The sequence below is a fragment of the Bos javanicus genome, chromosome 3 (genome assembly GCF_032452875.1).
Source record: "Bos javanicus breed banteng chromosome 3, ARS-OSU_banteng_1.0, whole genome shotgun sequence".
Lineage (NCBI taxonomy): Eukaryota > Metazoa > Chordata > Mammalia > Artiodactyla > Bovidae > Bos > Bos javanicus.
In genome coordinates, this window is record NC_083870.1 from 8895579 (window position 1) to 8923541 (window position 27963).

Consider the following 27963-nt stretch of genomic DNA (forward strand, 5'->3'; position numbering starts at 1 on the left):
CAGAGGCAGCCACTGATAATTTTTTTGTATTTCCTTTCAGAATTTTTCTTTTTGTAAACATACAGCTATCTATTTCTTTTTTATTCAACTGGTGACATATGATACACCAGGACTTTGTTCTGTCCATCAAATGATGTATCTTATTACGTCTCCTTCTATATTAGCGCATATTAATCTCTACTTTCCTTCTTTAAAAAAGTGGCAGGCTTTGCCATTGCATGGGTACACTTTCATGCATTTAATCAGATTCCTACTAAATGCACACTTAGGTTATTTCTAGTCTTTTATTTGAAAAATACTTCAGTGGTCATGATTTCACCTAGATCTATGTGTTCATAAGTGAGACTGTCTGTTGGATTTATTTTAGCAGCTGTTTATAGGACCACATGAAGATCCTGGTCCCCTTCGACGATATGACAAGCCTTGGCAGAATCTTCAGGCATGCATCTGAGCTGAGAGGTTGTACAGTATGAGCATAGAAGGAGACAAACGGAGCCCAGAGGCTGTCTGATCTGTTAATGGATTTGGGAAGTCATGAGGTGTGAGAAAAAGAGGAGGCCCAAATCCAGGCATATCTGAGACAATGAAGGAAATTCTGAAGTTCTTCTGTCTTCAGGGGCCTGGGCCTTATTAGGTCTAGCAGCCTCTCCAACCTCACTGAGGGAGGTAGCTGCTTTTCTTTTCAGGGGACATTTTCATAGGTAGGTATTTCAGGAGACTTAAGGTCATTCTGTTGCGATGGTGGCACAACCTGTGAGCCAAAAGACACACAAGGATATGGTTAATAAAGCCTAGAAGGTACCAGTTTTCTCAGCCTTGTGCTGGCAGGAGAGAGGAAGGTGAGGCCAGGCTGTGATTGGTCCATCCTGTGAAGTAAGGTCATATGGATTGGCCTAGGGATGGAGCAATCATTCAAGCTGATGATAAGCATTTATGGAAAGTCTCCTAATGGTAAGCGCTATGTGCCACGCTCTCTGGAAGGGAGATTTAGGACAGTTTTGTGCAACAAGTTGAAGGGGTTCATAAATAAATAAAAGGCCTTGCTTTCAAGAAGCTATAGTTTGGGATCCCAGTCTTCACCCTAGAGAGAGAAACATTTATATAAAGATGATTCAAGTTTTAGAGGTTGAGTTCCATAGTAATAGTCCAAACCATCAGACCTTCATGTTTCAAGGGTTCTGGGAATCCCCTGTTTATGAGTGTTCAGGAAAGGCTCAAAAGAGCAGATGAGACATAAGCTGATGCAGAAGGAAGGTCTGTTGTTCTTTAGTCGCTAAGTCGTGTCCATTCTTTTGCCACCCCATTGGCTGTAGCCCGCCTGGCTCCTTTGTTCATGGGATTTTCCAGGCAAGAATATTGGAGTGGGTTGCCATTTCCTCCTCCAGGGAATCATCCCAATCAAGGGATCATACCTGAGTCTCCTGCATTGTAGGTGAATTCTTTATCACTAAGCCACCTGGGAAGCCCAGAGAGAAGGTTAGGTACCAGCAATAGCTTGGGAATAGCACAACCTTCTTTGAGATATCATGCAGATACAAGTGTCAGAAAATAATAATTAAGGAAGACTTGAGGATTTCCTGATCAAGTGGGAAATAGTGGCTTTAGGAAACCCAGAACTAGGATTCCTTAAAATTCTGAAGGTAAAGGATAAGTTCTATCTGGAGGTTGGCTCAGGAAATGCATTGATTTTTCACTTATATTGTGGGTGAGGGTGGTTTTAGGGATCTTAAGTTCCTAGAGTGGTGTAGGAGTCATTCAGGACTGATCAGACAAAGGAGGTCTCATGACCTGTCTGAAACTCGGAGCAGGGACTGATGTCCATGGCTTTGAGATTGACTAGAATTAACCGAAACACGAAGGGCCAGTCCCAAGCAGCTTTGGGAATGTAGTGAATAATACAGATTAGGCTTCAAGGCCAAAGATAAAGTTCTTAGCTGGTTAAGCATTAGGCCACGCTCTAGAAATCAGGACATGAGGCAGAATCAAACTATATAGTTGCACAAGTGTTTACCAAGCAGATTCTATCAGTCTTTTAAGGTCTAGTCCAAACTATTTTTTCCATGCAGTCTTTCCTGTCTACCTCTGAAATCGTTCCTATCTACCATTTCCAATGTATGAAAAACCCTTGGAAACTGCGTACATAATATGTAGTCATGAAGAGTATTTTCTCTCCCCATCCAAGTTACTAAATCACCCCAACTCTCCTAGATCAAAGATAGATAATATAACAAGTCTGAAAAGTCAAGGTTAGTGCCTTAAACATATCTGAATCCCCAGAGCACTCAGCCCAGTTCTGGGCAAACAAAAGGTATTCAATAAATATCTACTGTTTGATTCATCAACTATAGAGAAGGAGCATAACTGAAAAACTTTGAGAGCTAAAAAAAAATCTTATTTGAACATTTTACAGGGAGGGAATTCTGGGGGAGACTTGAAAGCTAAAGTATGAATGGGCCCAATATTTTCAGGAAAATGAAAGTGGAGCAGACAGCCAGATTCAGATCAGAGTTAATTGTTTAAGAGTTTTCAGGGTTAATTAAAAACTCTGGTTTCCTAACCACTAGCTCTGTGTACTTAGGCAAACTTAGTATCTTCAATTTCAGCTTCTCTGGCTATAAAATTTGCATGATAGCACACTTACAGAGGTATTATAAGGATCAGATGAGACTATGTTTGTCAATGTTTTATAAACTATAAAAGTTTATATGAACTTATTATTAACGGGAATTTCTATGGTTAGTGCTCAGTCACTCAGTCGTGTCTGACTCTGTGCGACCCCAAGGATAGTAGCCCACCAGGCTCCTCTGTCCATGGGATTCTCCAGACAAGAATGCTGGAGTGGGTTGCCGTTTCCTTCTCCATTTCTATGCTTAAGGGATCTTTTAACACTATAATGAGACCAATGTGCTGTAATTAATAGCACATTTTCCAAAAAATCTTGACATTATACTGTTGGTTATATTCCAATTGTTTTGGAAAGTTTCCATTTTGGTGGATGAGAGAGAGATTTAGAAACATATATGGACAATGTAGTGTTTGTGTTTACAGACTCTTTTTCTCGTCAGCGTTAAGACCAAGCGATATATTATTAAATTAATTAGAAATGTTCAGCTTTTGGCTGCACAGATGTAAATCAGGAATAATTGTTTCAATATCTCTATGGACCAAGGAGTGTGTCAGGGAGTGCGCAGTGGGTGGAGCTTAAGTTCCTCTGCTTTTGGTTAAAATGGTCTGGCTCTCACTTTATGGACCTCAGGATGCAGAGAAAATTGTTCTCACCTTCTGAGGTTTCTGTATAGAGCAGTAGACTGTGGCTGAATTCTCTTTCTTCTGAGGAACTGGAGTCTTTCCCTGTAACAGATCAACACCAGACTGTCCATAATCACCCAAAAAGAGTTTTCCAGAGATTTGCCCTCAGTCCTTGAGGTGAAGGAACACCTACCTCTCCAGGTTCTGATTTCACACAGAGGGTGGCACTGCCTTGGTGCAGTGCAGACAGCACCTCTGTTTTCCCAGCACCTCCCTTATTTATGGCAGAAGATTGGGAGCTGAGGGATGGGTTCCTTTGCTTTGAGGGCCCCTGAGGTTGGTAAACATGGATAGAATCACAATTCTCTACCCATGCATCACTGTGCCTGTCCCCCAGTTTGGAGGGATTAGCCTTCCAGGATATTGGATGGTCCTCGAAGGGAAGGGCAAGGGAAGGTGTACTGATGAAAAGAGCTCACCTGCAAGTCAAGGAACACTTCAGTGTATACTGTTTCCCCTTCAACCGCAAGTGCTGGTGCCATGTTATCTGGAGTGACGAGATCGTACTCTGGTTGGCCCTCAGAGTCCGAGTCAAGTCCGGCGTCCTCCCGAGTGACTGAGTCACACACCTGGTCTCTTCCATTGACGGGCTGGTGCATCCCTGTCTTCTCCTCATCCTCCTCAGTCGTTCCATTGCTGTCAGAGCTGCTGTCGGAGGCGTGCCTGGCAGTCTTAGGGAAAGTGTCCAGCTTCTCATACCCTTGGGAAAGCATGGAGTATAGTGTGTGGCCAGCAGTGGGCTCTGGAACACATTGTTCAGGGCTGGTAAAGGATGTACCAGTACCCTCCTCTCTCTTGCTTTGTGTAAGGATTCAAGCTGCTCTGACTCCTACCCCAGATGAGGCCTAGAGAACTGGAGGAGAAGGAAGATGTTTTCCTGTCTTCCCTCATGGGGCTCCATTCCCCTCCCCCTTCCGCCTTTCTTTCAAGCACTCACTTATTCATTCATTTGATAAGCATTCATCGAGTGTGACATGTGATGGACTTAGCATCTCTCAGTGAGCAAAACTGGCCTTGTTGAATAAAGTAAACTAGGTATTCTGGGCAAACATAAAGGTGAATTAGACCTGGTGTTGAAGGAGTACACTGTCTAGCTGGGAGTCAGATACATACATAAATCAAATTATGTCAGGCCAGCTCTGACAGTGTCATAGGAAAACTAGGAGAAAAGTGTGTGAGTGGACATAGTCTCCAGTTCAGGAGCAGAGAAGAGCTTATGAAAGGACGGAATTAAGGTGGGCCTTCACACTGGGACTTCGATGAGTGAAAGTGGATTCTTGGTGGAAAGAACAGCATAATTAAAGGCAGATATGAAACTTGAGGCACCCTCTCTTTTGGGAAAGGATGATATTTAAAATATTTAGCAACCACCTGGTTTGGGCATAGGACAATCAGAATGGGTGGCTGCTTTAAACAACTGGGTGGACCTCTACTGCCTTTAGGGCATATCAATCGGTCCATTTGATCTACATGTAGAATAATAATGGCTTACACTTTTTAGGTGCCAACTGTGTGTCAGGCAGTGTTCTAAAAACAATGCTTTTCATGAACAAATTCATTCAACCTGCATAAAACCCCATTAAGCATAGATAATAACTATCCTTATTTATGTTTCACAGGTTAAGAAACGGAGCACATTAAGGTTGACAATTTGCCCAAGTTTAAGTGGGAGGGCCAGGATTTGAATGCAGGTAGTCTGGTCCCTGATGTTCTTACCTGCTACTCAATACTGCCCCCTATGAGTTTTACATAGGAAAAAAGTAGACTAAAGGTGACCTGGCCCAATATTGAGTGATAATAGTACTTATCTACCTGGGAAGCCAGGTAGTGCTAGTGGTAAAGAACGTGTCTGCCAGTGCAGGAGACACAAGACATGCAGGTTCGATCCCTGGGTCAGGAAGATCCCCTGGAGAAGGAAATGGCAAGCCACTCCAGTATTCTTGCCTGGAGAATCCCATGGACAGAGGAAGCCCCGGCTTCTGTGTCCATGGTGTCTCAAAGAGTCAGACATGTCTGAGCCTCCCTACCCCGACACACAGAGTTATCTCCTAGTGAGTGCACACTGTGGACTCCCTGTTGTCCCTTGCAGTCCTCACAGCAATGCTGAGAGGTTGGTGCCCTCATTTTGCAAAGTAAGGAAACTAAGGTTTAGAGACTGAAATGCCCAAGATCACTAAAAAGGAGGAGAGCTAAGATTGAAACACAGCATTATCTGACCTCAGATCTTATACACCTGGGAATTCCCTGGTGGTCCAGTGGTTAAGAATCTGTCTTCCAACTGGGGGATGCAGGTTGGATCCCTGGTTGGGAAACTAAGATCCCACAGGTCACAGGGCAACTAAGCCTGTGCACCACAACTCCTGAACCCATGCTCCCCACAACTAGAGAGCCTGCATACCACAAACTGCAGAGCCCACATGCTCTGGAGCCTGCGCCACAGCTAGAGAGAAGCCTGTGTGTCATGACGAAGATCCAGCATCTGCAACTAAGACCTAATGCAGCCAAAAATAAATACATAAATAAATATTAAAGAATTTACACACATGACCACTAGGTTACCTTGTCTTTTGAATAACAGACAAAGACCACAAGGAGGCATTGATGGTTATAGAACAGTTATAACTGGGCTTTGCAAAGTGAGATCAGAAGGGCTAAAAAGGAGAAAATCTGAAGAGGGAATGGCTAGTTAGGAAACTATCGTAATATTTTAGAGAAGAAGTTACAAGGAATGGGAATGTCTGTTAATAAAGACTTGTTAAGGTGTATCTGTAGAATGGAATAAATGAGAGTCAGTCTTAATTTACAATTAAGTTAAAAAAGCAGACTCAGAAAAATGTGATAGATTACTCTTGCATATGCGATCAAAGGAAAAATATACAGCTTGTAAATGCATGAAAATGCTCTCAAAGGATGTAAACATACATATATCTTACCAAAGGGGTCTTTTCAGGGAAATACCCGGGCATTGGGATTTAGAAGGAGGGGATTATTTATATATATATTTTTTAATTTTATTTTTTAACTTTACAATATTGTATTGGTTTTGCCTTAAAGCAACATGAATCTGCCACAGGTATACACGTGTTCCCCATCCTGAACCCTCCTCCCTCCCTGTACCATCCCTCTGGGTCGTCCCAGTGCACTAGCCCCAAGCATCCAGTATCGTGCATCGAACCTAGACTGGTGACTCGTTTCATATATGGAGACAGCAAAAGAGACACTGATGTTTAGAACAATCTTTTGGACTCTGTGGAGGAGGGGATTATTTTTAATTTATACCATGTGAATATTTGACTTTTCAATTAAAAAAAAAAGAACCTATTCAATAAAACAAAAAATTGGTGACAGCATGAACTCAGGCAGTGGCAGAGTCTTTAGAGAAAAGGCAGCTGAAGTGATAATGGAGGAATGAAAGAAACAGGACTTGGGCACTGAGGAGAGGTGCTGGGGGAGGCAGGAGGGCCACGGATGACAGTGGTGTCCCTAGTACTTTTTCACTCTTCCTCTTGTGCCCAGGATGCCAAGGAAGGAGATTTCAGGCTAGCGGAGACCAAGATTTTTTTTAAAAGAAGGGTTTGACTGAGTGGCCAGGGTTTGGGGATTCCTTAGAACTCCAGAACTCCAGAGTTCAAGGTGGCAATTTAGAACACTGAGATTCCAGGGTGGGAGAGTAGGGTACAGGCATCTCAGCTCTCCATCCCAAAGCTTAGCAGAACAGCTCCACTTTTACATGCATTGTACTTTTGGGATGTTGCCTAATATTTTGTTTGAAGAAAGCATTCCTTAGCTTTTTCAAAAACCAAAAAACCACTGCCTCAGTAATACTCTTGGGTAATAGGTAACTAGAAAGTCTTATGACTTTTAATTTCAATGAAGTGTTAATTTTGCTTCTGTCACAGATTTACTATTGCATCTGGTCTTTGTTTCTCCATTCTTGGAGTGGAGCCAATAACTTCATCCTCATCATGGGGCACACTGCAGTAATGACAGTCAATGCCTGAGGAATCCTAGAGATGCCAGAGGACAGACAACTTTCCTTAGCTCTGTTTACCATCTTTCAGGAGTCCAGCCTCCTTGTGTCTTTTGTTCCCCAAATCACCTTCCTTTAGCACGTTGCTTCTCAAACTTTAACAGTTTTGTGATTCACCTACAGATCTTGTTAAAATACAGATTCATGTTCAGTGTTATGGGGTGATGCCCAAGATTTGCATTTCTAACGAGCTCCTGGGGATACTCATGTTGCTGGTCACACATGCAGATCACACTCTAAGTAGCCATGCTCTGGAGCTTCCATGTGGCCTGAGGCCCCAGTCTGTGTCATTGGTGACATATTACCTGGTGTGTCAACTGAGGTCTCAGCTTGACTGGAACTGAAAGCTGGGGCTGACCCTGGGAAACCAAGTTAGAGAAGGAGTGTCAACAGGGCTGTGAGAGGAGAGAGTCTCTGATTTTGTGAGAGTCAGAGGAGAGGGAGAGAGATTTCTGAAGATGTAGACAGGGAAAAGGCTTTTGGGAGGAAGGTGAACCCTGATGTGAGTACAAGCCCACAGGAAGGGATGGCCAGAGTCTAGGGTCATTTTCAGCTGAGGAGACTGCTCTGCAGCCTCCTGCCATCTCTCTGGAAGGGAGAGCTATAATCCCTCTGTGGTAGCCACTTATCAGTTTGGTTTGCTGACTCACAGTAATTCTTCCAGGGACCCTGTGTTCTAACCAATCTATTCTTCCTGGAAACTACTCCATCTCCCTTCAATATTCCAGAAAGAGCTGCCAATCACAAAAGTTCATCTTATTGCCCACAGTGATTAGTCCAAGCAATTGTCACATGACTTCAGTGGAGCCAATCAGGTTTCTAAGGTTCTTCAAATTTGAGTTGGTGGGGAAACATCTTTCTCCCCATCCTGGTGTCTGAACTACTAGTACATGTGAGTCTGGAGCTACTAGCTGCTCTGTTTTGGTACATTTTACCCACCCTGCCCTTCAGTTGGCTGAAGAAAGAGAGCTAAGCTGGCTCAAAGGGAAAAATAGGGATGAAAGATGGAGCGCTCTAGTGACTTTTGAGTCTCTGGTGATGTTTGTCTCTAGGCCAGCTCTTCCCTTCCTTCCCCAAAGATTGACCATATAAGCCCTCATATAACAACTCACTCCCCTTGTGCTTCTCCTCACCCTTTTTTGTCTAAGCTAGTTTGAGTTGGGTTTCAATTATTTGCAACTAAAGAGCCCCCACTGACACCCCTCCCTGATCACTCTGAGAAGAAATAAGGTCTTGAGAGAGAAGGGGATTATAAGAGGACAAGGACGTCTCCAAAGGTCCCAAGGAAATGGCCTAGTGCTGGCAGATGTCACTGATCTCAGAAACTCACATTGTCTTTGTTGCTTCCGAAAGCACCAGCCAGAGATCGCAAGGCTCAGAAGGATGAAAAGAACCACCAGGGAGAGCCCGATCCAAAACTCTGTGCTTCTCTCAGGTCCTGTGAAGAGGAATTGGGGGATATTAGTATAAGTAATAACAAGAGAATTAGGGCAAACTGTGGACAGAACAGAATGGCCATCCTACCTGTCTCTTAAAATCCCACACTATTGCAGAAAATATTCCTTTTCATTCATTCATTCTACAACTGTGTATTGAGCAGTCATCCTCTAAGCAAGAAATTATAGCAGTAAGGCAGGCGCCACCCCTGATGGAGAGGTTTATCTTGCCCAGCATCACAGAGAACCTGAGCTGGGACTTGAATGTGGGCTGCCAGACTCTAAAACACCCTTATCCATCACACCACTGCCCTTCTCTAAAAACAGCATAAGAAGAGTTCTAGGTAGTGAGTCCAGATTACTATATTGATCAGAGCTCTAACCCCATTTGCCAGTCACAGCCTGACTCAGCATTTTCACACCCTGGGTAAATTTCCTTTTTTTCCCCTTCTGCTTCTCCTTAGGGAAGAGCAGAGCACAGAATGTTGAATCTCAATTCTGCTTTTGCTGTGTGATCTTGGTTAGTATGACTGAAGAATTAAACTATTTAATTTAAATTAATTAAAATTTAAATTTAAAAACAGTTACTCAATTCCTAATTGAAAAACTGTTAAGTATATTTGGAACAAGTTGGATATAAATATATTTTTTCAATGGCAAATTTTATGAAATCTGAATCCAGATCAAGTACTTCCTATGAGAATTTAGCATCTTCATTGAGATGTGCCATAAGGGTAAAGTACATCCTGGATTTCAAAGGCTTCATACAAACTGAAATGCAAATTATGTTATGAATAATTCTTTGTATTGATTACATGTTGAAGGATGATATTTTGGATATGTTGGGTAAAATAAAATATGTGATTAAAATTAATTTTACCTTTGCTTTTGCCTTTTCCATATGACTTAAAAATTTAAATTACATATGTGACTTTTATATAGAGAAGGCAATGGCACCCCATTCCAGTACTCTTGCCTGGAAAATCCCATGGATGGAGGAGCCTGGTGGGCTGCAGTCCATGGGGTTGCTAGGAGTCAGATACGACTGAGCGACTTCACTTCACTCACTATGTGACTTTTGTTATATTTCTATTGGCATGTGCTGCTTTAAAGACTCTCACTCTGCTTGCTGCACTTCATAAAGAACCACTCGGAAGGAAAACTCTTGGGTCCAAGGACCCCTCTGAGGTTTGGCTGAACAAAGATGGGGAGCAACCTGGACAGAGGTCCCTAGAAAGAAACTGCTGGGAGCTGTTGCTGACAGGGTTGCTGGCTGTGCAGGTGAAGTTGGGGTGTTTTTCTCCACTTCTCCAGGACATGCTGAGGTGAGCGCCCCCTTGGGAAATGACAGCTCCTTTAGGCAGAGGGGTCCATCCATATGTTACATTGTGTCCACTGTCCTCCACTGAGCATGTCAGGCTGACCTTGCAGATGCCGTCCTTTGTGAGCCTGAGGCTCCTCGTGACATTTGGCTTCTTCAGCCTCTCTGTGTGAGGAGAAAGGCAGACCAGATGTGGAGTCAGGCCTGCCTACTGGGAAGGGACCATTCAAAATATATTCATGAAGTTATGTGTTGACACTGCCTTAGGGCTGGGAAGGTTCACCTGGCCTTTCCTTTGGTTGCTATGAAATCTCAGCTTATCACTTGATGCTCAGATATGTGAAATAGAGGAGTTAATGAAAGGTGAAAAAACATACCGCATCATTCTATATGGTATACCGCAAAGAACAAGCAAACCAATCAGCGCAGATAAGCACAATGCTTCCACCTGCCCTGAGACCCTCCAAGGCTTACATTCTGAGGTCCCATCATCGAATTTGTTTACTTACACAATATAAGGAATACAGAAAGGAGAGCAGAGCACTGTCACAGAGTAAGTACTTAATAAATACTAGCAATTTTAAAAGCAACATATGGCTGGCACCCTTTGTTCCCAGTTTCTTATTCCTTTTACTAGGTTTTTTTCCTGCTTCTTTGATATTTGAGTCACAGTAGGCAATAATAGATGTGAACTAGCTGACTTACGTATTTTAACAGCATCATGGATTGTGACTCCTTTCCCAAGTACTGAGACACCAAGATGCCCACGCATGAAATAGGTTGACCATGTCTGAATGGTACAGGTGAAGGAGCTGGCAAATACAAATTACACAAACTGTCCAGCCAAGCTCCAGTGAAGCCCAAGGTGGAGGAGGGAGACTGTGAGTTCTGTCCCTCACACTTAGGGAAGGTGAGTACCCTTCCAAGCTCTTGGAGCTCACAGGAAGACTTTCTCCACAGTCTTCTATGATTTTATCCCAGCCAGCTTTGCCTTTATACAAAATTGCAATGTTCTATAAAAATACAGGTTGGAGAGTTCCTGGTCCCACCATCAATGCAGGACAGGGCAAGTACTGAAAGTTGCTTGGTTGAGGGTTAACTGGAACTCTCTTCTAGGCTATATATACCATATAGCCTAGAAGAAGAGGGCTCCGAGCAGGGAGATTTTGCCTATCTGCTGGTTGTATTGTCCTCCCGTGAACTGACTGGTGTGAACTGAGTAGTCGTCCTAGTGGTCTGAGGCATTTTGTAGGAGGAGGGAGGTGGGATAGGAAGCAAAGAGAGAAATCTTTCAGGAAAGGAATCTAATGATGGGTGTTCAACTCAGAAACTCACGGTAAATGTGCAGATTGATGTGCTTCACACTGGCAACTCTGGCATTTGAGCACAAGTAAGCTTGGTAGAGGCCAGCGTGCTCCATCTTCAGCTGGACAATCTTTAGAGAGTAGTCTTGGCTCGAGACCCACACTGTGTTCTGATCTGGATCCTTGAACTCAATGAGCTGATTGGCTGTTGCTTCTTCTTTCCACTCTTTGCTGATAATAGACGTGTTAAATATCCAGACAACATTGTCTATGTGCTGACTGTCCAGGAGTGCCAGGGACAGGGTGATGGACTCCCCCAGGACCCCCAGAACCGTCTTCCCCATTGGTCCTCCTCGGGAGGCTCCTAGATCTGTAGTCAGAGATGAGATATTGCAAATTCAGCCACTGGTCCTGACCCTTTGACCCTCAGCCTGCCTGAAGGGACTTAAGTCCCAGAGACCCTCCTGCCCAGGATCCCTTCCCCCGCTTTTCTGATGAGGCATCCCTGCTGCTTTCACATGGCCACTTGTCATGCACAAGTAAGCACCTGGCTCTGCCCAGGGCATACCCAGGCCTCTCCTGCCTCTCTGCCCTTTTGAGGACACCTAGGAGACACCCCTACCCCAGCAAAGAGCAATCTAGATTTCTGCATCTATACTTTCTTTTCCTCTCTCTGCAGACTCTTAGGGTTTCACAGTGCCCTGGGAGTGCCTAAGTCCCCTGTCAGTCTCTCTTAGCCTCTTGAGGGTAGAGAAAAAGGAATCTGCAAGTCTGTTCTCTTACCTTGCTACTTCATCTGTGTCCTGCCAGAATCCTGGGGTTTAGACTCTATAGCTGCTTAGACTATTTCTGGGCCTTAGTGAAGCCAGTTACCTGTACAGAACTGCGAGACATGGACAGGGTGGGAGCTGCTCTGGCTGACCGGGTTCTTGGCTGTGCAGGTGTATGGTAGGTCTGCATCACAGGGCAACCAGGAGATAGTGAGAGTAGGGTGCCCCCAGGATTCAGAAGCATGAGGATCCCTCGAAGTCCATTTGTACTGAATATCTCCCCCTGCCCCCTCCACAGAGCATACCAGGGTGATGGTACAGGAGGCGTTCTCAGACACGTTCACAGACTGTATGGTGACTTGGGGCTCCTGCAGCTGTTCTGCAAGGACAATGGCAATGAAAATACTCTGACTGCTTCTCCAGCAGGAAAGGGCTAAAGAGAAAAGATGGGGATGGTAGAGCAGCAGAGGGAGGAAGGGAGAGGCCAGCACTGTCTGTTCCTGTGGGAAGTTTTTCTTTCTTTTTTACTTAGTTTCCCACAAAGGTTGAGTGCCTTTCCTCTGTGCTTACCTAGTACCCTCTACAGGGGTTATCACTGTGACTCAACATGATGATAGTCTGAATACTCTCTCTCCCCCACCAGTCTGTGAATTCCTCAAAGACAGAGCCAGAATCCATACCTGAACATCCAGCACCTGCCTGACCCATGAAAGGCACTCATGAATCTGGTAAATATTAATAAATGAATGAATTGAGCTAGCCTCAGACTCTAGGGAATTGGAAGCTCTGCGTCTATAATTTGAGTTGCCCTTGCTTTTGGTCTAAATTTGGAACCCATTTTGGTTTAGAACTTTTTTCCTGGTCCTCTCCTTCCCTTTTGTGCCACCTCCTCTGTTCACAGTGTGTGTGTGTGTGTGCGTGTGTGTGTGTGTAAGTTCACTTTCTTTTTTTTTTGGAATAGGCAATATATAAAATTGAAATTGCAAAGATACAAAAGGTATACATACACACACAAAGAAACAAGCTCTCTTGCCCCTAGCCACCTAATTTTTCTCCTTACGAATTATTGTTCCTGGAGGGAATTAATGCTATGAATTTCTTGTTGATCTTTTCAGAGATATTCTAGTTATAGATACATGTATGATAGCATATTATACATATAGTCCTGAAGCTTTAAAAATTTTTAATAATATATTTTGGAAATTGTTGTATATATTATTAGTATATAGTATATAGTATATATACTATATATATATATATAGTATATATACTATATATATATAGTATATATACTATATATATATAGTATATAGTATATATATGGAAATTAGTATATATTAAGTTGGTTCTTTCTGTTTCTCTTAACTGCATAGAATTCAATTTCCTTAATATACACAGAGCTCCCTACAAATCAGTAAAAAAGGTCAAATGATATGATAGAAAAATTAAGCCATAGGCTTAATTTTGTGCCCCCTCCAAATGCATATGTTGAAGTCTTAACCCCCAGTACCTTGGACTGTGATTGAATATAGAACTGTATTTGGAAACAAAGATAATTAATTTAAAATCAAGTCATTAGGATGGTCCCTAGTCCAACATAACTGATGTCCTTAAAAAAAAAAGTTGCAGGGTATAAAATTAACACACAGAAATCCCTTGCCTTCCTATACACTAACAATGAGAAAATAGAAAGAGAAATTAAGGAAACAATTCCATTCACCATCGCAATGAAAAGAATAAAACACTTAGGAATATATCTACCTAAAGAAACAAAAGACATATATATATATAGAAAACTATAAAACACTGATGAAAGAAATCAAAGAGGACACAAATAGATGGAGAAATATACCATGTTCATGGACCAGAAGAATAAATATAGTGAAAATGAGTATACTACCCAAAGCAATCTATAGATTTAATGAAATCCCTATCAAGCTACCAATGGTATTTTTTAGAAAACTAGAGCAAATAATTTCACAATTTGTATGGAAATACAAAAAACCTTGAATAGCCAAAGCAATCGTGAGAAAGAAGAATGGAACTGGAGGCATCAACCTGCCTGACTTCAGGCTCTACTACAAAGCCACAGTCATCAAGACAGTATGGTTCTGGCACAAAGACAGAATTATAGACAATGGAACAAAATAGAAAGCCCAGAGATAAATGCATGCACCTATGGACACCTTATCTTTGACAAAGGAGGCAAGAATATACAATGGGGAAAAGACAAACTCTTTAACAAGTGGTGCTGGGAAAACTGGTCAACTGCTTGTAAAAGAATGAAACTAGAACACTTTCTAATACCATACACAAAAATAAAGTAAAAATGGATTAAAGATCTAAATGTAAGACCAGAAACTATAAAACTCCTAGAGGAAAACATAGGCAAAACATTCTCTGACATAAATCACAGCAGGATCTTCTATGACCCACCTCCCAGAATGGAAATAAAAGCAAAAATAAACAAATGGGACCTAATTAAACTTAAAAGCTTTTGCACAATGAAGGAAACTATAAGCAAGACTTAAAGACAGCCTTCAGAATGGGATAAAATGATAGCAAACAAAGTAACTGACAAAGAATTAATCTCAAAATGTACAAGCAGCTCCTGCAGCTCAATTCAAGAAAAAAAATGATCCAGTCAAAAAATGGGCCAAAGAACTAAACAGACATTTCTTCAAAGAAGACATACAGAAATGGGCCAAAGAACTAAACAGACATTTCTCCAAAGAAGACATACAAAAGGCTAACAAATACATGAAAAGATGCTCAACAACACTCATTATCAGAGAATTGCAAATCTAAACCACAATGAAGTACCATCTCACGCCAGTCAGAATGGCTGCTATCAAAAGTCTAAAAAACAATAAATGCTGGAGAGGATGCAGAGAAAAAGGAACCCTCTTACACTGTTGGTGGGAATACAAACTAGTACAGCCACTATGGAGAACAATGTGGAGATTCCTTAAAAAACTGGAAATAGAACTGCCATATGACCCAGCAACCCCACTGCTGGGCACACACACCAAGGAAACCAGAATTGAAAGAGACCCGTGTACCCCAATGTTCATCACAGGACTGTTTACAATAGCCAGGACATGGAAGCAACCTAGATGTCCATTGGCAGAAGAATGGATAAGAAAGCTGTGGTATATATACACAATGGAATATTACTCAGCCATTAAAAGAGTGCATTTGAATCAGTTCAAATGAGGTGGATGAAACTGGAGCCTATTATACAGAGTGAAGTAAGTCAGAAAGAAAAACACCAATACAGTATACTAAAGCGTATATATGGAATTTAGAAAGATGGTAATGATGACCCTATATGTGAGACAGCAAAAGAGACACAGATGTAAAGAACAGTCTTTTGGACTCTGTGGGAGAAGGTGAGGGTGGGATGATTTGAGAGGGTAGCGTTGAAACGTGTATATTATCATATGTGAAGTGGACCACTGGTCCAGGTTCAATGCATGAGACGGTGCTCAGGGCTGGTGCACTGGGATGACCCAGAGGGATGGGATGGGGATAGAGGTGGGAGGGGGGTTCTGGATGGGGAACACATGTGGGCCTGTGGCTGATTCATGTCGATGTTTGGCAAAAACCACTACAATATTGTAAAGTAATTAGCCTCCAATTAAATAAATAAATTAATTAAAATTAAAAAAAACTAAAAAGGAGACTGAGATAAAGACAATACAGCCAGAGACAACCATCTGAGGACATAGGGAAAGAAGGTGGCTGTATGCAAGCCAAGGAAAGAGGCCTCAGAAGAAACCAAACCTGCTGACATCTTAACCAACCTTCTGACTTGTGAAAAAAAATAAATCTTTCTTGTTTAAGTCACTCGGTCTGTGCTGTTTTGTTATGACAGCCCTAGCAAACCAATACAGACTTTTGCACCAGACCTGGGGTGCTATATGACAAATTCCCAAAAATGTTGAGGTGACTTTGGGATTGATTAATGGATAGAAGCTGGAAGAGTTTTAAGATGCATGTGAGAAAAAGCCTAGACTGTCTTCAAGAGACTGTTCATAAAAATAGGGATGTTAGGGTTAGGTGATTCTGGTAAGAGCTTAAAAGGAAAGAAGACAGCTGTAGAGAAAGCCTCTATTATCTGAGAGATAGACATATATTATAATCAACATAACAATGGTAGAAATATAAACATTAACAGTATTCCCGGTAAGGTATTAGTTGAAAATGAAGAACATGTTATTGGAGGAAAAGTGATACTTACTATAAAGCAGCAAAGAACTTAGACAAATTGTGTTCTACTTTTGAACATTTAAGTGATGAACTTATTGTTCAGTTAAGGAGATCTCCAAGCAAAGCGCTGAGGGCACTACTTGTTTTCTCCTTTTGTGCTGTGCTTAGTCGCTCAGTTGAGCCCGATTCTTTGCGACACCATGGACCACAGGCTGCTAGGCTCCTCTGTTTGTGGAGTTCTTCAGGCAAAAATACTGGAGTGGGTTGCCATGCCCCCCTCCAGGGGATCTTCCCAACCCAGGGATTGAACCCAGGTCTCCTGCATTGCAGGTGTATTCTTTACCAACTGAACTACCCCAGAAGCCTGTTTTCTCCTTTTGCTCATAGTAAAATGTCAGAAAGGAAAGATAAATTGAGGAAGGAATTGTTAAGCAAGAGAAACCAGAATTTGAAGATTTGGAAAAGTCTCAGCCTAGCTATTTTGCAAAAAAAAATGAGAATTTGTGTCTGGAGAAAACACTGAGAGTATGGATAGACAATGGTGTGATTCATGGACCCAATTAACTATCCAAGTAGAAATTCTGCCAGCTTGGACTAAACAGACACAGATGGCGCTAAATGAAGGAAGGCTATCAGATTTGGGGGGTTTTCAAGAATGAGCCAGTAGAGATATCTAGCTGATATCATCCCTTATCCTTGAGGAAAAGAGGAGAATGACCCCATGGGAAGTTCAGAGGTTAATGGGTCTGCCACTGGCATCATGGGCCTAAAGGATGTAGGCCCAGGGAGTGTTGGTGGGGGTGGTTCTTGAACCTTAAAAAGATGTGGTACTCAGTCATAAAAAAAAGAAAGAAATAATTCCATTTATAGCAACATGAATGGGCCTAGAGATTGTCATACTGAGTGAAATAAGTCAAACAGAGAAAGACATCATATGATATTGCTTATACATGGAATCTTAACAATGAACTTATCTGTAAAACAGAAATAGAGTTACAGATGTAGAAAATAAACTTCTGGTTACCAGAGAGGGTGAAGGATAAATTAGGAGATTGGTATTGACATATACACAGTATTACATATAAAATAGATTAACGAATAGGGACCTACTGTATAGCACAGGGACTCTACTCAATATTCTGTAAAGGCCTATATGGGAAAAGAATCTAAGAAAGAGTGGATATACATACATGTGCAACAGATTTACTATGCTGTACATCTGAAACTAACACTACATTGTAAATCAACTATACCCCAATAAAATTTTTAAAAATCTAATGGAATTTGCCTTAATAGGGTTAGACTTGCTTGGGACCTGTGACCCCTTTCTTCTTTCCAATTTCTCCCTTTTGGAATGTAAATGTCTATCATGTCCCTGTGCCAACATGAAAGCAGGTAACTTGTCTGGTTTCACAGGTCTATAATTGGAGGGGAATTTTGCCTCAAATCTCACTTACATATGATTTAGATGATATCTAGATAAGATTTTGAATTTGATGATGGAATGAGTTAAGACTTTGGGGGCTGTTGAGATGAGGCGAATGTATTTTGTGACAAAGACAAGAGTTTTTGGGACCAGAGACCACAGTGCTATTTTTATTTTTATTCAGTGGGATGAATAAAAATTCCTATGTTGAAGTCATAATCCCTAGTGCCTCAGAATGTGGCTGTATTTGGAGACAGAGCCTTTAAAGAGATAATTAAGTTAAAGTGGGGTTGTAATGTGGGCCTTAATCCGGTACGATTGGTGTCCTTGTAAAAAGAGGCCACTAAGACACAGACAGTGCAGACAGAGGGACACCACGTGAAGACACGCCAAAATGGTGGCCATCTGCAAGCCAAGGAGTGAGGCTCAGAAGAAATCAAGCTCGCTGACACCTTGATCTCAGGCTTCAACCCTCCAGAATTGTGGTAAAACAAATTTCAGTTGTTTAAATGACCCAGTCTGTGATATTTTGTTATGGCAACTCTAACAAGCTAATACAGATGGATAAAGGATATTAACAGAGAGAAAAATCCAAATGGCTCTTAACCATATTTTGGTTGTTTTTCACTCTTGACATCTGTATTTATGGAATTGGGTGAAAATGGCCAGTATCATTGCTCTCTTCATCTTAGATAAATTCCTGAAGAGGAAAAAAGACTGCTTTTAAAAATAAAAGGTCAAAGCTCACACTCGCTCTTTAGAACTCACCGTAGATATATAAGATGAATCTCTCATTGATGTCTTCAGATCCCTTTTGGTTTATCCGGGCTTTGTATGAACCAGCATCTTTCAGAGTCAGCTTGTTAATAGACAAAGAGTTGTTTTTTGGGATGTTTATTCGCCCTTTGTAGCTTTTGTCTAAGAACAAAATCTCTCCACTTGGGAATGCTAAAACCAAAGCGTCTTTGGGACCACTCCAGGTGATTTGCTCAATTTCTGCATCCACTGAAATGTTGAGGGAGAGAATCACTGAACCCCCTACAATGGCTTTCACCACTGTTGAGGCTGAGTCTTTTTCAGAGGCTCCTTGCCCTGCAGAGACAAAAGAGGGACTTGGAGAAGCAGCTGGGATCCTCTAGCCAGCATTCATTCATTTGTTTGTTTATTCATGCATGCATGCACGCAGTCATTCATTCATTATAAAAACACATGCTGATAATGCTAGATGTTGAGAAATGAAATGATATTTTGGCCGCCCTCCCTCTAGATCCATTGCTTAGCAAAGTTATTTATTCACTCACCTGACGTTCTCTCTCATGAATGTAGCTACAGTAATCAGTACAAAAGACTTTATAGGCTTCTATTCCACAAAGAAATGAGAATAGTGACTTTGGATGAATTTCTGAATTTCCCTGAGAATTAGTTTACTCATCTATAAGCTAGAAATGTCCCACCTGTACCATCTTCCTCCAGAAATGTGTTAGAGATGAAATAAAATCAGGTTGCTATAAATCATAAAGGACTAATGAAGTAAAAAAGCAGCACCTTAAAAAAAAAAAAACCAAGGTGTATTGATGGGTGACTAAACTGGTGGATAAATGAATAGGTGTGTGATATAGCAAGAAAAGTAAAACCCCAATGGGAGAACTGAGATGGGAGGTATCTGAGTGTTCACTGCAAAATACTTTCCAGTTTTCTGTATGTTTGAGAGTTTTCATAATAAAATATTGGGAACAAAAAAAGCATCTTTCACCTCTATTATCACCTTACCTTTTCCTCAATGTCCAGGGAATCTCTAACTTAACTTTGGCATGGCCAGGAAAATCTGGTCTATCCTTAGAAAAAAGACTTGGGGTTGGGAATAGTAGGTAGCATTGATTAAGCACCTGATTTCCTCTTCTCAGGAAAGACTCAGATCGCTGATAACCATTATTTCCAAGGCTTCCAGAGGCCTGACATTTGGCTACAGCAGCTTATTTCCTTGGAGAGGCCTTGCGTGTTCTGCTGAGTGACTCCAGCTTGGATTCCCAGATTCCAGGCTTCTAAGGCTCTCAAGAGTGCTCTGTAAACCCTAGACTAAGTCAGATGGGTTCAGGACTCAGACTATTCCCACCAGGAATTTTGGGTCGAAAAATATGTAGAGAGGGGTGGTCCTTAGATAGCGGAGTAATAGGACGGGGAGACCACTTTCTCCCCAACAAATTCATCAAAAGAACATTTGAACGCTGAGTAAATTCCACAAAACAACTTCTGAATGCCGGCAGAGGACATCAGGCGCCCAGAAAAGCAGCCCATTGACTTTGTAAGGAGGTAGGAAAAAATATAAAAGATAAAAAGAGAGACAAAAGAGGTAGGGACCGAGCTCCATCCCTGGAAGGGAGTCTTAAAAAAGAGAAACATTTCCAAACACCAGGAAACACTCTCACTGCCGAGCCTGTGGTGAGCCTTGAAACCACAGAGGGCAACATAACCGGGAGGAAAAATAAATAAATAATTAAAACCCACAGATTACGTGCCCAATGGTAACTCCCCCAGCAGAGAAGCAGCGCAGACGCCTGCATCTGCCACTAGCAAGCGGGGGCTGGGCAGGGAGGAGCGGGCTACATTGCTTAGAATAAGGACAGGGCCTGAATGCTCTGAGGGCAATCTGAGGGAACTAAATTGGGCTAGCAAACCAGACTGTGGGATAGCTACCACGTGAAAAGCCCTAACATAAGACACTGCCAGGCCCGCTCACAGAACAAAGGACTGAACAGAGCTAGCTGGCTGCAGATCATCCCCCTCCTGTGACAGGCAGCCAGAGCCAGAAGGGGGCAATCACGGCCCCAGAGAGGCATTATCTACCAAGCTGCAAGCATGCTTCATTGTTAACCAAGACTTCTTGGGATTCTGGACGGTCAACGTCCGCCTGAGAAGGTGCGCTGGATGTACACCCAGAAAACCAAGCAGCAGGGACAGGGAAGGCGATAAGTTGCAGCAACCAGGCTCGCCAAACACCTGGTCATCTGAGCTGCTCTGAGCTGGGAAGGGCACAAAATGCAGGCCCAACTGAGTCTGTGCCTCTGAGGAGTACCTGAGTGCCTGAACCTGAGTGGCTTAGACCTGGGAGGTGCATGCAGCCCAGGGCCAGCCTTAGACAGTTCCCGGCAGAGCAACCTAGAGCCTAAGCCTAAGCTGTGAGAGGTGGCAAACCTAGTGTGGCTGAAATACTGCAAGCACACACCAATGTTATTTGTTTGCAGCGTCCCTCCCTCCCCACAGCAAGACTGAACAAGTGAGCCTAAGAAAAGTGTCCACCACCGCCCCCTTGTGTCAGGGTGGAAATTAGACACTGAAGAGACCAGCAAACACAAGAAGCTAAAAGAGAGGGAACCTCCTTGGAAGTGACAGAGGCAATAGATTAAAACCCTGTAGTTAGTACCCACTACATAGGAAGGGGCCTATAGATCTTGAGAAATATAAGCCAGATCAAGAAACTATCCAAAAATAAACTGACCCCACACTGCCCACAACAACACCAGACAAAGTCCTAGATATATTTTTACTATCATTCTTTAATTTTTAAATTTTTTAAAGTCCTCTATTATTCCTTTAATTTTCATTTTTATAACCTACTATTACTTTGCAAAAAAAAGAGAGACCCTATTTTTTTTTAAAGCAAATTCATATATATATATTTTATAATTTTTGTGACTTATTTTTCTTTAATATTGTATTTTTGAAAATCCAACCTCTACGCTAGATTTTTAATCTTTGCTTTTTGGTATTTGTTATCAATTTTGTACCTTTAAGAACCCAATCTTCAGTACCCATTTTTACTTGGGAGTGAGATTACTGGCTTGACTGCTCTCTCCCTCTTTGGACTCTCTTTTTTCTCTACCAGGTCACCTCTATCTCCTCCCTCCCCCTTCTCTTCTCTACCCAACTCTGTGAGTCTCTTTGCGTGTTCTGGGCTGTGGAGAACACTTAGGGAACTGGTTACTAGCTGGATCTGTCTCTCTTCTTTTGATTCTTCCCTTTATCCTCCTGGCCACCTCTGTCTCCTTCCTCCCTCTTCTCTTCTCTGTGTAACTTCATGAATATCTCTGAGTGGTCCAGACTGTGGAGCTCACATAAGGAAGTGATTACTGGCTAGCTTGCTCTCTCCTCTTTTGATTCCACTTCATCTCATCCTGGTCACCTCTATCTCCCTCCTCCCTATTCTCTTCTCCATGTAACTCTGTGAACCTCTCTGGGTGTCCCTCACTGTGGAGAAACTTTTCATCTTTAACCTAGATGTTTTTATCAATGGTGCTGTATAGATGGAGAAGTCTTGAGGCTACAGTAAAAGTGAAACTGAAAACCAGAAGCAGGAGGCTTAAGTCCAAATTCTGAGAACACCAGAAAACTCCTGACTCCAGGGAGACTTCAACATAATAAAAGCTATATATGACAAACCCACAGCAAACATTATCCTCAATGGTGAAAAATTGAAAGCATTTCCCCTAAAGTCAGGAACAAGACAAGGGTGCCCACTCTCACCACTACTATTCAACATAGTTTTGGAAGTTTTGGCCACAGCAATCAGAGCAGAAAAATAAATAAAAGGAATCCACAATGGAAAAGAAGAAGTAAATCTCTCACTGTTTGCAGATGACATGATCCACATTGGAAAAGAAGAAGTAAATCTCTCACTGTTTGCAGATGACATGATCCTCTACATAGAAAACCCTAAAGACTCCACCAGAAAATTACTAGAGCTAATCAATGAATCTAGTGAAATTGCAGGATATAAAACCAACACACAGAAATCCCTTGCATTTCTATACACGAATAATGAGAAAATAGGAAGAGAAATTAAGGAAACAATTCAATTCACCATTGCAACGAAAAGAATAAAATACTTGGGAATACATCTACCTAAAGAAACAAAAGACCTATATATAGAAAGAAATCAAAGAGGACACAAATACATGGAGAAATATACCGTTTTCATGGATTGGAAGAATCAATATAGTGAAATTGAGTGTGCTACCAAAAGCAATCTATAGATTTAATGCAGTCCCTATCAAGCTACCAATGGTATTTTTCACAGAACTAGAACAAATAATTTCACAATTTGTATGGAACTACAAAAAACCTCGAATAGCCAAAGCAATCTTGAGAAAGAAGAATGGAACTGGAGGCATCAACCTGCATGACTTCAGGCTCTACTACAAAGCCACAGTCATCAAGACAGTATGGTACTGGCACAAAGACAGAAATATAGATCAATGGAACAAAATAGAAAGCCCAGAGATAAACCCACACACCTATGGACACCTTATCTTTGACAAAGGAGGCAAGAATATACAATGGGGAAAAGACAAACTCTTTAACAAGTGGTGCTGGGAAATCTGGTCAACCACTTGTAAAAGAATGACTAGAACACTTTCTAACACCATACACAAAAATAAACTCAAAATGGATTAAAGATCTAACTGTAAAACCAGAAACTATAAAACTCTTAGAGGAGAACATAGGCAAAACACTCTCCGACATACATCACAGCAGGATCCTCTATGACCCACCTCCCAGAACATTGGAAATCAAAGCAAAAATAAACAAATGTGACCTAATTAAAATTAAAAGCTTCTGCACAACAAAGGAAACAATAAGCAAGGTGAAAAGACAGCCTTCAGAATGGGAGAAAATAATAGCAAATGAAGTAACTGACAAAGAATTAATCTCAAAAATATACAAGCAACTCCTGCAGCTCAATTCCAGAAAAATAAATGACCCAATCAAAAAATGGGCCAAAGACCTAAACAGACATTTCTCCAAAGAAGACATACAGATGGCTAACAAACACATGAAAAGATGATCAATATCACTCATTATCAGAGATATGCAAATGAAAACCACAATGAGGTACCATTTTATGCCAGTCAGAATGGCTACAACCCAAAAGTCTACAAGCAATAAATGCTGGAGAGGGTGTGGAGAAAAGGGAACCCTCTTACACTGTTGGTGGGAATGCAAACTAGTACAGCCACTATGGAGAACAGTCTGGAGATTCCTTAAAAAACTGGAAATAGAACTGCCCTATGATCCAGCAATCCCACTGCTGGGCATACACACTGAGGAAACCAGAAGGGAAAGAGACACGTGTACCCCAGTGTTCATCGCAGCACTGTTTATAATAGCCAGGACATGGAAGCAACCTAGATGTCCATCAGCAGATGAATGGATAAGAAAGCTATGGTACATATACACAATGGAGTATTACTCAGCCATTAAAAAGAATACATTTGAATCAGTTCTGATGAGGTGGATGAAACTGGAGCCTATTATACAGAGTGAAGTAAGCCAGAAGGAAAAACATAAATACAGTATACTAACGCATATATATGGAATTTAGAAAGATGGTAACGATAACCCTGTATACGAGACAGCAAAAGAGACACTGACGTATAGAACAGTCTTATGGACTCTGTGGGAGAGGGAGAGGGTGGGAAGATTTGGGAGAATGGCATTGATACATGTAAAATATCATGTATGAAACGAGATGCCAGTCCAGGTTCAATGCACGATACTGGATGCTTGGGGCTGGTGCACTGGGACGACCCAGAGGGATGGTATGGGGAGGGAGGAGGGAGGAGGGTTCAGGATGGGGAACACATGTATACCTTTGGTGGATTCATTTTGATATTTAGCAAAACTAATACAATTACGTAAAGTTTAAAAATAAAATAAAATTAATTTAAAAAATTAAAAAAAAAAAGAATATATTTGAATCAGTTCTAATGAGGTGGATGAAACTGGAGCCTATTATACAGAGTGAAGTAAGCCAGAAAGAAAAACACCAATACAGTATACTAACGCATATGGAATTTAGAAAGATGGTAACAGTAACCCTGTATGCAAGACAGCAAAAGAGACACAGATGTATAGAACAGTCTTTTGAACTCTGTGGGAGAGGGCAAGGGTGGGATGATTTGGGAGAATGGCATTGAAAGATGTATAATATCATATGTGAAACGAATCGCCAGTCCAGGTTTGATGCATGATACAGGATGCTCAGGGCTGGTGCACTGGGATGACCCTGAGGGATAGTATGGGGAAGGAGGTAGAAGGGGGTTCAGGAAGGGGAACGCGTGTACACCTGTGGTGGATGCATGTTGATGTATGGCAAAACCAATACAATATTGTAAAGTAATTAGCTTCCAATTAAAATAAATAAATTTATATTAAAAGAAAGAAAGAAAGAAAGAAAAATATGTAGAGAATGTTGGAGAGAGTGGAGAGGCCAAAGAATAGCTGGGAAGGATGGGAAAATTTGAAGTATGTTCTTAAAGCTTAAAGGTCACAGAAAACATAGATGCAGAGTAGAGCCTGGTGCAGGCCAGGGGAGTGGTTTCTGTTCAGACCCCCATCAGCTGAGCACTTGGACCTTCTGGAGAGGCTGCCAGGTAGGACACAGGAATAGACACCCTGGATGTGAAGGGGTCTGTTCAGGTAGACTCTGGGGCAGATTCAGAAGGCAGAAGCTCAGCTGATGTTATGGTGATTTGGTTGCCTAAAAGAGAGCTCTTGTCATCCAGAACACCCTGCTTATGATTGCTATGTGTGTATTAGGCACTTTGTAGAAATCGTTCATTTGAATTCTCAAAATTAATCTCATAAGAAGCCCTTTTTTTTCTGATAAGGAGCTGAAATTTAGAGTTTAAGCCACTTGCCTGAGATTACAGGGTTGATCAGTGGCAGAACCCAGATTCTGGGTAGATGATACCCTGGGGTATACAGGCTGGAAGCACTGACTACCCCATCCTGGGAGCCCAGAAGGTGGTAGATCTTGGCTGGGAGCATATGAATATGTCTTGACCTTGTCTGTCCTCACAGCAATGGTAAACAAAAACTCACACATGTCAGTGGGAGGAGGAGCAAGATGTGGTTCCTACAGGTCAGATCTTATTGCAGCAAGCAGTGCTACATAGGTCCCATAGAGGAGTTGCAGGTATCATCCATCTTATCTTAAACTACATTGTTTGACAAGTTATTAAAGGGAAGGTTTAAAGATTTTGATAACTGAATTTGACTTGCCCATCCTTTAATATTTATTGAATAATGTACTTATAACAGTGATTATTATAATAACAAACACAGCTTCCACCAGCTGTATGCCAAGCACTTACACATACATCCTTAATCTATAAAACAGTCTTGCATAGTACATTTTATTGTTTGTATTCTACACTTAAGAAATAGAGGCTCACACAGCTGATAAATGATGGAACAAGGACTTAATTTTGAATATTCCTTATATTAAACCTGGGGGCAGGGGGTTGGACTTGTTCACGCTACTGCCTCCTAAGTTCCTGAAATCACTCCTTGGAAACACAGAAGAATCAAGAAAACTGCCTTCTAGACCAAAACAGTGAGGCTTGAGGTCGCCCTAACTGGTGGTGTCAGGCAGAGGGAGATGCCCTGAACTGTTTGAAATTCACTGTGTTGACCATCTGGATGCCGTTGAATGTGGCTAATTCCAGGTTTATCCAACACAACCAGGAAGCACCCCAAGAGTTGAGTGTGAATATAAATAGCTTTGCTGCTACCTGTGTTCTTATGGTGAACAAAGATGAAATAGAAAGTGAAGACAGGTTAGACTGAAATCCAGCCTGAGGTCTAGGGTCCCTCTACCCCTACACATGCATCTGAGAGTTTTCTAGAATTCTCCTCACTGCTCGGTCACTAACTTCATCCTTACTGCTGTCAGGCCCTTAGTGCTCCTGCATTATCCTCTCTAAATCCCTGATGAGGAAGCAGAATTCCAGAGGGACAGTAGCTACCACTGTGTCAGTGGTTGAGACCCTTTCTGGGTACTGGGTCAGCTCTGCCCACTGGAGAGAGGTGGCTCAGGCCATGCTCCTGAGAAAAGTTCCCAGAAACTAGCAGAAATTGGGCCTTCATGGGGAGGTAGAATGTTGGGGAGAAAGGATATTCAGATAGAAGCCAACTAGCTGAGGGCCACCAGACCATCTTGAGATCCCCGGTGAAGCCTCCAAACATGTGATAAACAAGGCAGGATATAAAAAGAAGCTCCAGCAGTCCTATCTGGAGAAGGCAATGGCACCCCACTCCAGTACTCTTGCCTGGAAAATCCCATGGACAGAGGAGCCTGGTAGGCTGTAGTCCATGGGGTCGCGAAGAGTCGGGCACAACTGAGCGACTTCACTTTCACTTTTCACTTTCATGCATTGGAGAAGGAAATGGCAACCCACTCCAGTGTTCTTGCCTGGAAAATCCCAGGGATGGGGGAGCCTGGTGGGCTGCCATCTATGGGGTTGCACAGAATCGGACACGACTGAAGCGACTTAGCAGCAGCAGCAGTCCTATCCCTCCCTTGGAAACTGGTAGGTGATTTGTTATCAGGACAAGTTTCTGGTATCCCTCTGCAGGTCTTACCCACATTGCATAGGGAACAAACTCATTGTGCAGCATTTCTTATCCTGAAAATGTAAGAGCAAGAGGAATAGAGTCTGAACCTGGGGTTATTTGAGTCTGGGGCTAGAAATTCACCTACTCATGGTGTGTAACTATGTATATTCACACACACACACACACACAGCTCACAGTAAGGTGGAACCCGCAGAAAAATTACCAAAAGGAGACAGTTTCCTGGTTTTAACAACTAGTGCTGTGTGCCATGCTCAGTTGCTCAGTCATGTCTGAATCTTTGTGACCCCAAGGACAATAGTCCACCAGGTTCCTCTGTCCACAGAATTTTTCAGGCAAGAATGCTGGAATGGGATGCCATTTCCTCCTGTAGGAGCTCTTTCCAGCCCTGGGATGGAACCCACAGCTCCTGCGGCTCCTGCATTGGCAGGCAGATTCTTTACCACTGTGCCACCTGGGAAGCCCTTAAATAACTAGAATCCCCAGAAAAAATGTGACCAGCTTCATTGGAATACCAGTGGCCACAGTGTGGACTTACCCAAGAGCAAGAAGAGGAGAAGGGTCCATAGATAGGGAGAGAATATGTGTGGTTGACTCTTCGGTGGCTTATTGGAGAAAGGTTGCGGAGCCCAGTCATCTGTATGTCTCCTTGGGCTCGCCATGATGATCTACTTTCAGATCATGGGCTGAAAGAGGAAGCACTTACCACAGCTTCCGCAAACTGTGTGCATGTGCATGTCC

At 42.2% G+C, this 27963-nt stretch overlaps 1 protein-coding gene across 7 annotated transcripts; it reads right to left on the reverse strand.

Moving 5' to 3' along the window:
• Positions 1 to 270: 270 nt before the first annotated feature.
• On the reverse strand, positions 271 to 27963 carry LY9 (lymphocyte antigen 9). 7 transcript variants are annotated; one of them, XM_061401228.1, is made up of 10 exons: positions 27761 to 27963; positions 18577 to 18900; positions 12274 to 12549; positions 11432 to 11770; positions 9992 to 10261; positions 8670 to 8777; positions 7645 to 7698; positions 3729 to 4009; positions 3280 to 3351; positions 271 to 751 (listed from the first exon to the last, which is right to left on the reverse strand). In XM_061401228.1, exons 1-10 carry the CDS (start codon positions 27882 to 27884, stop codon positions 683 to 685), a joined length of 1917 nt encoding a protein of 638 aa, XP_061257212.1. In that variant the 5' UTR covers positions 27885 to 27963; the 3' UTR covers positions 271 to 682. The 7 variants fall into 7 exon arrangements, with proteins under 7 accessions (XP_061257212.1, XP_061257224.1, XP_061257207.1 ...); XM_061401240.1 differs by having other exon boundaries at positions 3879 to 4051; XM_061401223.1 differs by having other exon boundaries at positions 3729 to 4051.

Excerpts from the sequence above, each read along its gene's own strand:
- LY9 (XM_061401223.1), bottom strand. The coding sequence starts at position 27,884 with ATGGCGAGCCCAAGGAGACATACAGATGACTGGGCTCCGCAACCTTTC. Across the intron at positions 7,699-8,669 it reads TCGGAAGCAACAAAGACAAT|GGTCAGCCCCAGCTTTCAGT; the intron begins GTGAGTTTCTGA and ends TTGGTTTCCCAG. Across the intron at positions 3,352-3,728 it reads AAGTGTTCCTTGACTTGCAG|GGAAAGACTCCAGTTCCTCA; the intron begins GTGAGCTCTTTT and ends GATCTGTTACAG.